This window comes from Anastrepha ludens, chromosome 5 (assembly GCF_028408465.1).
Source record: "Anastrepha ludens isolate Willacy chromosome 5, idAnaLude1.1, whole genome shotgun sequence".
Lineage (NCBI taxonomy): Eukaryota > Metazoa > Arthropoda > Insecta > Diptera > Tephritidae > Anastrepha > Anastrepha ludens.
In genome coordinates, this window is record NC_071501.1 from 76,369,413 (window position 1) to 76,382,992 (window position 13,580).

At 39.4% G+C, this 13,580-nt stretch overlaps 1 protein-coding gene across 5 annotated transcripts in view; it reads left to right on the forward strand.

The window, feature by feature from the left end:
• Positions 1-13,580, forward strand: part of LOC128864563 (protein eyes shut) — a 307,203-nt gene that overhangs the window by 258,375 nt on the left and 35,248 nt on the right. For all 5 annotated transcript variants that reach the window (XM_054104288.1, XM_054104287.1, XM_054104289.1 and 2 more), the window contains 2 exons: positions 3,179-3,451; positions 13,276-13,568. In XM_054104288.1, coding sequence (XP_053960263.1) covers positions 3,179-3,451; positions 13,276-13,568 — 566 coding nt within the window. The remainder of the gene's footprint in view (positions 1-3,178; positions 3,452-13,275; positions 13,569-13,580) is intronic.

Here is a 13,580-nt window from a genome sequence, read left to right on the forward strand (position 1 = left end):
TTATTAGGTATTCCAGGCACCTTTCTTTTAGGACGAAATATTTTGTGTTAGCTGAAGTTTCAGATGCCACAACAATATTATTAAATGCGAAAAATTATAAGCACGTTTCATAACTCTGACTAAAGGCGAAATATCTGAAAAACAAATTCCAGTATTTTTTTTTTTGGTTTTAGTTTTTTTGGTGGAATTTATAGAAAATTTCAAAACTGCTGATTTTTATTTAAAAGGTCATGATATTATAGTTAAAAAAAAATTCTATACCAAAAAATCTACAATTTGTCAAACTTCGCGGGATTAAAATTTCGCTCTAGGTTTTTTTTTCATAGTTGGCAGCACTTCTGGGCCAACTTTCATGTGAATGTCATTATCAGTAATATATTTACGCTTGTGTTTACCAAACGACCAAGAGTTGATTTTTCGATTTTTACAATCTCTGATTTGATTCAGCAGAGAAGTGCCATCAAATTTTGTTTGCGGAATGAAATTTCGGCAGCGGAAACGTTTAGCATGTTGCAGAAGGCATTTGGTGATTCGACCATGTCGCAGAAAAATGTTTATAAGTGGTACAAAGACTTCAGAGACGGTCGAGAACGTGCTGATGACTTGGAGCGCTTCGGACGACCATCGACGTCAACAGATGACCAACACGTCAATAAAGTGAAGGAGTTAGTGCTCAAAAATCATCGGTTGACTGTTAAAGACCTTACTGATATGATCGGAATATCAGAAGGATCTGTGAAAACCATTTGGGCCTACGAAAAGTCAAATCTCGTTTGGTACCGAAAACTCTCAATTTCTTGGAAAAAAGTCGTCGCGTTGATGTGTGTGAAACAATGCTTTCAGACTATCAGGACAAGCTCAAATGCAGCATTACGGGAGATGAGACTTGGATTTATGCTTTCGACCCTGAAACAACCGACCAATCAAGCGAATATCGTGCTAAAGGCGAGGCCAGACCGAAAAGAGCACGTCAAAGTCATTCAAAAATAAAGGTCACGATGACAGTTTTTTTCGATTTTCGTGATGTGGTGCACTATGAATTCCTTTCACCTGGCCAAACTGTTAATAAGGAATATTATTTGAGCGTTATGCTTCGTTTACGTGAAGCAATTCGTCTAAAAAGACCAGAACTCTGGGGCAACAACTCTTGGTTTTTGCATCACGATAATGCACTGTCTCACACTGCACTCGTTCTTCGTGACCATTTCGCCAAAAACTCCACGCATATCGTTCCGCAACCACCATATTCGCCTGATTTGGCTCCGTGTGACTTCTGGCTATTCCCAAAACTCAAGAGACCACTCCGGGGAACGCGTTTCGAGTCGATCGAGGAGATAAAAGCTGAATCGAAGAAGGTGCTGATGGATATACCGGAAATGGACTATTTGGCATGTTTCGGGGATTGGAAAAATCGTTGGCATAAGTGTATTTCGTCGAGAGGGGATTATTTTGAAGGGGATGAAATTGATTTACAAGAATAAATAAAGATTTTTCATTTTACAACCAAATTAACCTTACTTTTTGCCCACAGTAGTATATATAATATATCTGACTAAATTTTCAAAACTTTTGTAAATCTTTGCCCCACGAATAACTCTTGATTACATATTATTGAGGATTTTTTTACTTAAAAAAAATGCATGATGTCAACTTCGATATTTCTGAGAATTATTGACCCAAGATATATTGGCTATATCTTTCCCAGATCGACCTATAAGTTCATTACTTAATTTAGTAGTCGCAGCTGCTTTACAATACTGCCTTACTTAAACTGCCCTTATTTTTGTATGCATAAAATATTCCGTTCGCCAGCGAATCGCTAAAAATTTACACATTTGGTTCACTGCGCAAATGCCCTGGGCGCCTTTTGATATGCAACATTTCAATGTTCAATTGCCGGTTATCAAACGCAAATTCTAAAAGTTTGTGTATGTGTGCATGTATGTTAGCCTCAGAGCAGAGTATTTCAACTATTTGCTATTTCGCTACTCAAAGAGGTAAACGAGCACCAGCAATATGAGTTTGCATGTTTTTGTGTAAAGTTTATTTATAACATATGGAATTTTCGCAACTTGCTATGCTATGCACTCAGAAAAAGGCAATTTCCTGCCGCCCCTGCCCCACCTGTACCACCTGAACCACCTTTCCCTACGAACTTGTTATCCGCCCCCCGCCCAGCAAAAGCACATAAGCTTACCTTCGATGGCCGCCAATAAATTCTTGTTCAAGGACATTGTAGAAGCTACGGAGGCAGCAGCAGGCGCACGTGTAGCCATGGCAGCAACACACTCGTAACCAACAAAAAGTAGTAGTACTACTACAATAAATACTACATACATACATACAATGCATAAATCTTTGTTATACAAGCAGCGACAAGCAAAGGGAAATGAAAAACGAAATCGTTAAAAATAAAAATGTATTTTATGCTGCATTTTGCTGGTCATGTCTGCCACAGTCGATACAAGCAAATACTCAGATACATAAATAAACGCATTAAAAGTTAAAGGTACACATACAAGCATGTGCCTGCATATATATATTTATAAATATTTTTGTGATTATGGTGACGACAATTTGGTTCGCCGTTTCAACAACGCCAGCACACCTTCACACCTTTGGGCTGACCTCCGACGCAAGCTCTGGATGCTTGGCTAGTCGGTCGATTGGTCGATCGGTGGTTTACTATAATTTGCTACTGGTAGCAAGCTGTTCGCGCTGCAGCTTGGCAATTTCGCTTTTCATTTAAGAAAACTTTTACAAGCTCGTAAATAAACTTGTAAAAATTTGCGCAACAAATAACTAACGCATAAATAAAGTGCCGCACAAAATCACACGCCGGAGTCAGTTGGCCGTTTAGTGTAAAATGCAACGTTGGGTAATTTTCACAATTTTCTCAACAAACCCAGGCGGCGTTATTGAATATCTTAAAATTGTGTATGGAAAAATTTCTACAAATGAAAACGAGTTGCTAACTTTATTTTCTCACACCTTTCTCTACGAGCTTCTAAATTTCACACATAATTACAAAATACATACACACATTCATATAAATTTAACAGTATATGTTTACATGACATTCGTGTATAAATAAATACATTTAAGTTTTTTTATTAATTTACTTTCTGTTTACTAAACTTGTCATTTCCTTTTTTCTCATGCTCGCTTATATTTGCAGATTGGACTTCAGTCGCAATTTCACGCATTGCAATGCATCCCTGCTGGTCAATGACACGCTCGCCATGTCCGGTGATCAACCTACTTGGCTGAAATTATTACCGCCGCGCATGCATACACCGGAGGTGATCCTCAACACGTGGTTGCATTTGGGCGGGGCTCCTCAGGCACCGATTGGTCTCATTATTGAACTGCCACCAGCACAGAGTGGCACCGGATTCACTGGCTGTTTGCATTCGCTGCGAATAAATGAGGAAACGCGCGAGATATTTGGGTAAGTAATGAATTAGTTGTCATACTAAATATGCCTCCTTTTTTGAATGGTGCGGTAACCCGAGAACTAGCACCTAAAAGAAATATCAAATGATGACAAGTTGTTTGCCACTTGGTCGATAGAACGCAAAGAAAGCCTTGTTCTTCCTCTACCAACACCAGTAGATAACAAAACGAATTCTATCAGAGTTGAAGCATTTGCATCCATTCACGTTACATGACCTAGCCATTTATTCATATTGATGTGAAGCGCAGTTAGCTTTTCGCTCCATCATCTGCAGAATTCACTCTCGTCTACGCATAAAGGTCCCTACATTTTTTATGGAATCTTAATCTGTAGCATTAAAAAGGCCGCACCATCAGTTGTTGTTATCGTCCAACCTTCTGCGCCACATAAGGAAACGGAATTTATGATTGGTTTATAAAGTCAGATTTTTATTCGTCGATAGAAGACTCTACTTTTCTATTGCCTCCGCAGCTCAAAGTAGCACTTTTTAGCAAGAAATGAAAATGCTACTTACGGAGAATGTTACTAAAAAAAGTACTCTACTACTTCAATTTTAAAACCATCGGCAAAATTTGGATGCCATGAAGCGAATGTGATTTGATAGCAGGAGAGGTGATTCGAGGCGTTCCCACAACAGTCAGTTCTACGTTATCAGAACGACTTGGGTTTATATCCAGCCCGTATATGCATGGGGCATGTATATGCTGATACAACAACAACAACAGTATGGCAGGATCTTAAGGCATATTTCTCTACCCAGTCTTTTGACTTCTTTACAGTTTAGAAAAAGGAGAACTTACGGTGCGATTGTTAAAGCCGATTTTGTTTTTATAGTCGTTATATGCGAATAGGTTCATGCTTGACTACCCGGTTTCGAAACCCACTGTTGGCATACAGGTATATACACATAAGACAAAAACAATTCTTTCTAATAGCGGTCATTCCTCGAAAGGCAGTAGCAAACCTCCGAGAATATTTCCGCCATAAAAAAAGTTCCTCCTGAAAAACCTCGGAGCGGGCCTAAAACTGTAGGTCCCTCCATTCTTCGCCACACACCTAGCAAAGGGTATAAACGTCAATTATGGTATATATTTGTAATTATATGCGTGATCCTTTAAAAAAAATATATCTGATTTATTAAGTTCTACAGCTCACATAGACTTTCCCGGCATCAGACTAGAGAAGTTCTATAAAACTTCATTTGATATACATAAATTGCGTACCCTCTCTAATACTGACTGATTTGATGATAATGCTTTCTATAGCCATATTAGCTTTGCGATTCTGCAAATTCTGATGTTGCGACATTTAAGCGGCTGTCGAATTGGTAAACAAAGTTTCATTTATCGATTATTTTTTCTCGTTAATATCTGGACTAAATTCTAAAAGGTTAGTTTACAATTACTGCCGCTCAAGCCAATGACTCACTTGAGTCAGAGATGGTAGCCCATTGTATTGTAATACCATAGTTTGCCTGACTACTTCACCTTGAATCATCCATTGAATGTATCTCATCAGCGATTTTAAATCGATATCGGCCAGCTCATTGAGAGTGGCTACGAATGAAATGCATCTAGTTCCCGAAGTCAGAGTTTGGTAGTTTTTTTTACATTTCGCTACTTCGGCAACTTCTTCAAAAAATTACATCTTTACTTTCGACAAGTATATACTTACATAGGTTTTTCTATTACTCATTGGCCTGTAAGCACTTCGTTGACAATATATATAATATATATGTTCTCCTCTATTTACGTACCTCGCGTTTATTTCCGGCTCAGTTTCGTTCACGTCTACTTTGAGATGTGGCAACATTGTTCCACCTTCTACAAGCTTTCTTAATTCCTTTCTTGCACAAAGTTCACTCGTTCTCTCCCAAAAATAATCTTCTTGATCGAGCTTAGCCTTATCTGCCATGTAGTTTCCTTCTATTTATATGCCCATGACCCTAGACGCAAGTGAGGTGGAGTCTATTTTGCTTATCTATCTTCTCCATATATTGTCAATAGTGCAGCTTACGTTTAGATTTTAAGACGACTGAACCCAGGGTTCTAACTGCCACCCCGCTGTTACGGAATACATATAAATATATGACTAGTTAGAGATGCGGTTTTGATCTATTCCTCAGCCTAGACGATGGCTGATACTTGAGCGTGAATAACGCTGATCGGGCAAGGGAAAATAAAGACTTGTAAGTGGCATACGCAAGAAAACATATTCTGTCAAGTTTAGAGTGATCGGTATATCTCTAACCGTAAAATTACTAGCTGTTCATCCAGTCCGTCTTAGTCGACTCTTTTCTGGGTGTGAATTTTGCATGGAAAACGGCGTGGTGCCAGAAAAATTGTGTTAGAATATTCAGACTTAAGAATTTTCAGACCAAGCATAGACTAAAATTGAAATAAATCATAGTCGCTCACTCAAATTTCAGGTATTCGGCTACTCAAAACTAATTAGTAATCTCGAATATTCAAATATACTAAGTAATAAAAATCGTGAACCCAATTTTTCATTGGCTAATTTCTTTATCTCACGGTTCCTTTATCTTATGGCTTAAACGGCATTTCTCTTAAGGATATGAATAGCATCAATATTTTAGATGGTCCCACAAAGTACGACAACGGCTCAAATCTCAGCCCAAATGCTGAAAAATCACATTGCCAAACCATTTGATGGATGTTTTTAAGGGTTACGTACGCGTAAAGGAGAGTTCAAAAAGATATAGGGTGTTCTTTTTTTAGTAGAACAGAATAAAATTCGTTGACATATTTTTTTCCTTTTTCTTATCTTGTCAAGTTTTGATCGCCTTTAGGTATTTATGTTGATCGCATTTCTTTATTAATATCCATTAAATGCCCACTACGACTACTTTGGCAACACAGAATACGCATATCGAAATTTTCCATTATTATTTGGCATGTATATCATTTATAACGCGTACGATTTCGTACTTCTCCTCTAGAATTGTCCCGGGCTTATTGATTTAGATCCTACTTTTTACGTAGCCGCAAAAAAAGAAGTCCAGTCCAGAAGTCAATACCAAATCTTAAAATAAGTGCAGCTATTTGAACTCATTGTTCCATGAGATAATAAATCATGCGCTGTATGGCATTGGTACTGTTTTGTTGAAGTCACATATTCTCCAAGTCCATGTCATCTAATTCAGCCCATTAAAAAAGTGAGTTATACCACGATATCGTTCACCGTTCCCCAAACACCGTTGCCGACATTATTTTTGAAAAAGTACGGCCCGAGGACTTTGTCTGTCTCGAAAGTGTCACCAAACATTGCCTCGCTATGAGTGCATAGTTTTGTCTTGAATGGCATGAGTTTAAGTGAATATGTGCTCCATCGCTCAATGCGCAATAGGCGAAATGCACTTATTGCAGGACGACAATTTCCATGACGTATCGGCCTAGTATCGCTCTTTGACTAGGTTTGTCAAAGCCTGTAGGTAGTTAGGTAGGCGAAATAGTTGAAGTAACATTCTAGCACTCCCCAAAAAGCACTAAAGCGCCGTTTTGATACCATTATGAGACCTCCAAGAGGCAGAGATCTACGGCCAACCAGAGCACTTGATGTAATGGAGAATATTGATGGGATTAAGGTTGCCGCACTGCCCCAGGCTATCGAAGAAAGGAGCATAAAGTAATCTTAACCGTCTAGCTGCCAAACCCGAACATTTACAGAGAAAGTGCTCAACAGTCTTCTTCTCTGGATGGTCCCCACAGCTTCTGCAATGAGGGCTAAATGGCAAACATTGGTTTTTCGTGCGCGAGCCGATCCTCCAATGACCGATAAACACAGCTACGAGTTTGGAAATTGAATGGCTTGGAATGTCCAGAACTTTCTGAGTACAAAGTGTGTTGTATAGTACTAGGGCCACAGGATTTTCAAACTACAGTCAGGACCTTTAACAACAGTCAGGGGCAACCCGATGACCCAAAGCCTATAGTGCGAGTTGTCTGAAAAAAAAAGTTATTCTTTTTTAAATATTAGCACATCAAAAATAGTTGCAGTTAAAGATGTGCATCCCCCTGGAATCACCCCATAGCACAGCGCGCAATCTTACTGCAAGCAAATGTCATCCAAGTTAAAGTCTCAAATTTCAACCCACAGAAAGTAGATAATCGTGGCACTGCACTCTTCGTTGATCGAAATGGTATTTTCATCTACACATTCGGGAAAGCAACATTACGGAATATCATTCTCTGTAGACTCCTCGACAATCAGGTAAAAGGTCTTCTGATGCACAGATGCTACGAGTACTTTCAGAAAAATTGGTTTTGCTATCAAAACAGATGGGCTTTCAACTCCTTCAACAGCTTGAACACGAATAGTTCTAGGCTTTTATGCTAAATTCTTTGCAGACTGGTGCTTCAAATGTTGAGTTATTGAATTCGCTGTGGAGTCGATGTCCCTGCATTGTGTTTCACACTCTCACCCACAGCTGCCGCATTTTCTTTGTTGCGATGAGAGCTTCGAATTTTGTTCGCTAAAAAGCTAATCTTACGTACTATTTGCACAAACTTGCGTCGTACCTTTACAAATAATTTCCTGTCCGTCGACTATGAAATAAACTAACGACAAGTACTTATTTCAGCCGGAGTTGACAAGTTTCGTAGCTGCTACTCGAGGTCTTTCAAGCGCGCTGAACTTACAATTTCCGAGCTTTTGCGCGCAAGTTTTTCCTCTTTGTAATTTCCTAAAAGTAGTATGATTAAAACCAAAATAAAAAAAACAAAAAAAACGAATACCGACATTGTCAAGCATCAATGAATAACAAAGAATTTTCGTCGATAACTTTTCGAGCGACAAAGCGTACAAAAATGCGGCGTTTAACATTATTCTCATACATAAATACGAGTAAGTGCACCAGCAGTAGCGTCAGTAATACGAGCACAAAAACAACAAACACGAAAAAGTTCAGTTACTTAGTTAAGCATATCTCGTAATTAATTTGTAAAGTTGGGTGGCAAAAGTTTTCGATGGCTAAACTCATTGGTAGACTCGACTGCTGCATTCAGAAATTAATTTAACTTTTCAAAAATGTCAATTGTGTGCCACTTGACCTCGGTTCGAGAGGAGGAGGTAGTGGGAGAGAGAAAGTGAGGGAGAGCGACAGAATGGCAGTTATAGCAGCGACAAGTAGATGTAAAATAGTGATGCCATTTAAGCGAGCTGACGCAGCGCTATAACGCTCGGGTGCAATTCATTGTGCATAGCATAAGTGTGAGTATAGTGTACGTGAATGTGTGCGTTTTCGAGTGCGCTAATTTAAATGTCAATATTAACAGCAATGCCAGTGCATTAATATTTCAATAGCATATTCCCTCCCCTCCCACTCCTATTGCTCATTTGCGCTCATTTTAGCGCTGATGCTAGTGCTGTAACTGACCCAAAGACCCATTAACTAACCCACTGACGGCTATTGAGGATGACTGCACTGCGTGTGCTCTATTGCGCGTCACGTGCACCATCACAATGGATATCAAGCACGCTGGCCGAAATACGTTGCGCATTATTGCACTTCACCCCTAAGCTGCAGCCACTCCTTGTCAGCAGCACTGCCTTCATATTTTCAGTTTCCGCGCACTTTGCGCCAAAGAAACGCTTCCATTTCCGTTTCGTTTCCGTTTGTCGTGAAATTGTCATCCACAGCGCGTTCACGAGCCCCCGTCCGTTGGTTAGCGACCCACCGCTTTTATACTTCTCCAATGCTTGCTTGCTATTGTTGTTGTCTTGTTTTTTTTCTTCTTTTGCTGTACAGGGTTGCATATTTTATTCCAAGTGCATTCAAAGCGACCAGAACTGAATCGTTTAGTCCATTGTTCAAATACTTGAATGCTGTTGAATTCGCATGGCCGATGGGCTGTCGTCGCTGCCGTTGTCACAACAGACCGTTGAAAGCGCTTGTGCTCCACTTGCTGGTGCTGTGTAATCAAATGAGGGTGAACGACTCGAAAGCTAGGAAAGGTACAAAAGGTGCATCTTGTCACATCTATTCAACGAGTAACATGAATAAAAATACGAGCGAAATACTTGAAGTGTATTTTACGGATTTTACGGATTCTCGCTTTTATCTGCATACAAAGACTTTCAGTGATTTTCAGGAAATCTCCTTTGTATATAGAAAAATTAAAATTTTGAGTGCATAAATTTAGCTCAAAAATCTTTAAGAGTCACAGAGCATGTCTTCCGCATTGAATTCTGGTACTATTATTGCCTCCTTCATATTTCTATCAAATATAATCCACTTACCCTTCACAATTTTCTCCCATCTGTTGCTGCGTAATTCGTTGGCATTCCTGCCGAGACTTAAAAGGTCTTTTAGTAGGCATTTTCGTCTGCTAACCGGCAGGCAAAGTCTTTCTTAGTGGACTTGAAAATTCTTGAAGAGGGCAATCAAAAAGGGCGGAATACCCTTCTCGACATAAGCTGACAGGAGTTGAAGCGAGGTACGACAACGAGTGCAGGTTACGTGCAACTTTAGAATTGATTTATTGAGTGGCTTGAGTGCATATAATAAGAAGAAAACTTAAAAAATCAAAAATCTCTTGACACGAAATCCCTAACTCGGATTATGGACCTACAAGCTGTTACGATATACTCGCTTAAATCTGAATACCACTGCATATGGTAGGTGTAGGTGAAATGGTTGAATTACTAATTTGGCACTCCCAAAGTATCACTAAAGCGCCGTTTCGATACCATTTTAAGACCTCCAACGCGCAAATATCTATAGCCCACCGGAAATGTTGATGTAATCCACTGCCCCAGGCCGCCGAAGAAAGGAGCACAAAATAACCCATATCGTCTAGCTGGCAAACCCGGGCATTTACAGAGAAAGTGCTCAACAGTCTCTTTCTTCTGAAAAGTCCCCACAGCTTCTGCATTTATTTTTTATTTTTTTATTATCCATTTATATATTGCGATCTGTTTAACAACATTTAACAATATTTATACTTAAAACCAAGATGCTCTACGATACATGCATGGAAAGAATCAAGTGGGACAACCTTTCCTGAATTTTTGCTTTTTAGCACATAAGATCTATTGTTGTCTTATATTGTGTGATCAGGCATGCCTTTTGATTTCTTCAGCTATTGTGGAAACTTTGAGATCACGATGAATTTGGGCATTTGTGATATAGTATAGGAGCATTTGCGATCATTCTGAGAGTTTTCGATTGGAATCTTTGGAGTATGGCGATGTTTAAATTAGCTGCGGTGCCCCAGAGTTCTATGTCATATGTCCATACTAGTTTTAGGATAGCTGAGTACAGTGAGACGTTATTTTCAAAGGATACATGGGAATTGCGATTTAACAACCAATAAAGACTTCAAAGTTTGATTCCTAGTGCCTTGCGTTTAGTAAAAATATGGGTTTGCCGTGCGAGCTTGCAGTCAAGATGCATTTCGAGATATTTCGTGGCATTACTTTGGGGTATGATTGTGTTATTAAGTGTAACGGATGGGCAAGTTTTTTGCTTGAATGTAAAGGTAACTTGAACAGATTTTGCCTCATTTGATTTTATTTTCCAATTTTTGAGCCATTGAGTTATTTCATCAATCCTTTTTGGATTTTAAGAGAAGTCACATTAGGGCCGGAATCAATTGCGAGCAAGGCGGTGTCATCTGCAAAAGTTCCGACGATAGTTTCCTGAGTATCTGGAAGCAAGTATTGAGTGAGTGTAAAGCAAGTATTGCAAATATTGCACCAGCGATACTTACGCAGAGCTGAGATTGTTCTTCTCTTTGTTTTACAAAAAAGTGAAAAAAAGTGTAGGATTTTATAAAAACAATAACAATACTTTATTTTACAAAGTAAGCCGTCATACCAGACACAGTCGAAGGCTTGAGATGTATCAAGAAATGCAGCTGTGCAATACTTCTTCTGTTCAAGTGTGTAATGAAAATTAAATGGTAAACCTAGCTTTTCTGTGTAATACAGCTACTACTGCATATGCTGACGTATCAATTTCTAGGATAGGTTCTGATCGGAACTCAACTTCCAAGCAACAACTAAGTGCCAGTTTGATGCCATAGATCACAGACGGTCTTGAGACTAATGTTAAGGCTACGATCATACAGATGCTGTACAGATTTAGATTCGAAAACACAGAGGGTCCCTCTGATTCCTTTGTGAAAATGGGTACCTAAACGCACAAGGTAGGGTAGCTGCAAAGAGACGAATGCCCATTAAGACGATCAACAAGCCGCTCAACATCGAATATGGGCTTTGCTGTCAGAATGGATATTCTCCACTCTCATAGTAAAACGTTTATCTATTTTTCAGCAAGGCACCAATCGTCATCCAGGATTCGATTGGCGAATGATTAGCTTAGAAAAATTTGGGAACCGAAAATTAAAGAAGAGTAGCTAGATTACCTCAATTTTGGTGTGACCTCGTTTGCAGTGATGCGGCAAACTATCCTTTTCCAATATTACGAGCCCTTCGGCTCTGGGGCTTACTCTTATGGAAAATAGTTTGATGCAATTAGCATCGTTGTAATATTAACGCACAATTTAATTAGGAATTTGAGAGGCGCTAAGATTTACTAGAAAAAAATTAAAACGCGAAACTTGCCATGTACTACAGACTAGGCTTATATTAAACGCAACTGACCTAAACAGTGAGGATGTCCGTAAGCGTAGATTCTTCGGAAAGAGTTGCTGTCGAATATTCAAAATGTGCTTGCAAAAGTGAATAAAATTAAACAAATTTGCCAGCATAGTAAGACCCAAGGACAGGTTTTAAAAAGGACACTGGTAGTATCCAACCGAAATTACGGATTTATGATTACCAAATAAACAAAATCTTAATGCTGAGCTAATTTTAAAACACTTACTAAATTTCTGTTTATGTTTGTATCGTTAAATTCTCAAGTGATTATATATCTTCCGGATAGCTTAATAAACTTTAAATGGGCTGTAAAATTGGACTGTACCCAAACCTTTCAAAAGTGATTTCCCAGAAACCTGAAGCGTATTCTACTGCTCGATCTAGATTTTTCCCAATCGCAAGACCAAGAACCCCAGCGTTGCTTCTATGCTTGGACCAAGCTCCCCAAATTCATCAAACCCTGTCTCAGAGAACGATCCTGAAGAACATTCTTCTCCTCGCTCTAGCCTTCCTCTCAACATCGAAAACAAACAAATTCACCAAGCCATGTCTCAAATATTATGGGAAATAACTATGGGAAAACACAGCCAGGGACAGTACAGATTGACGTCGAACCGGGTGTAGAGTCCTTCGATATTTTTGAAGACATTTCGAATTGATCGTTATTAACTCAATGGCCGTAATCGCAGTTTCACTTTGAACAAAGTTGTCGAGTTTTGAAAGAGCGAGGCATATTATGCTTGAAAGCTTTGACGTCATATCAATTGCGTAGATCTCGAATTGAAAAATCCTGCCAAAAGCTGAAAGTATGTGAGCTTTTCTCACTGAATATTGCTGCTTCTTGAAAATGGAGAGGTAGGTAATTAGACTATGCTTCGCTAAATTTTGTGGTATTTATCTTCCGACTTTAACACAAACGGTGGACTCTAAAGTTTCGAGCCACCTCCGAATGGCAAGTATTATTTTATGATAATCAATGTTCATGCCAGAAATAATAAACTCTCCGATCGAACTGCGAAGGCTGTTAGTGTTTAATGGCCGCGGTGTGAATCAGACCCAGGAACTGTCAAGTGGCTGATCACGTTTGAAGAGTCCTTAGTGTTGCGACACAGTTATCGCACGGGATCATACCGCACCAGATATAATTCAGACTTTGTATTTTCACCGACCCTTAAATGAATAATCTTTGTTTTTAGTGACGCTTTGGACGGCTTTGGTATCACCGAATGCGGCTCGCTCGCCTGCCTGTCGAGTCCGTGTCGCAATGGCGCTGCATGCATCAAAATCGAAACCAATGAAGTGGACGAAAATGGTGAGAAGGCAGAAAAGTGGAAGTGTAAATGTCCCACAGGTTATATGGGTCCAACCTGTGAGATATCTGTCTGCGAGGATAATCCGTGTCAGTATGGCGGCACTTGTGTACAATTCCCAGGCAGCGGCTACCTTTGTCTGTGTCCGTTGGGTAAACATGGACACTACTGCGAGCACAGTAAGTATACAA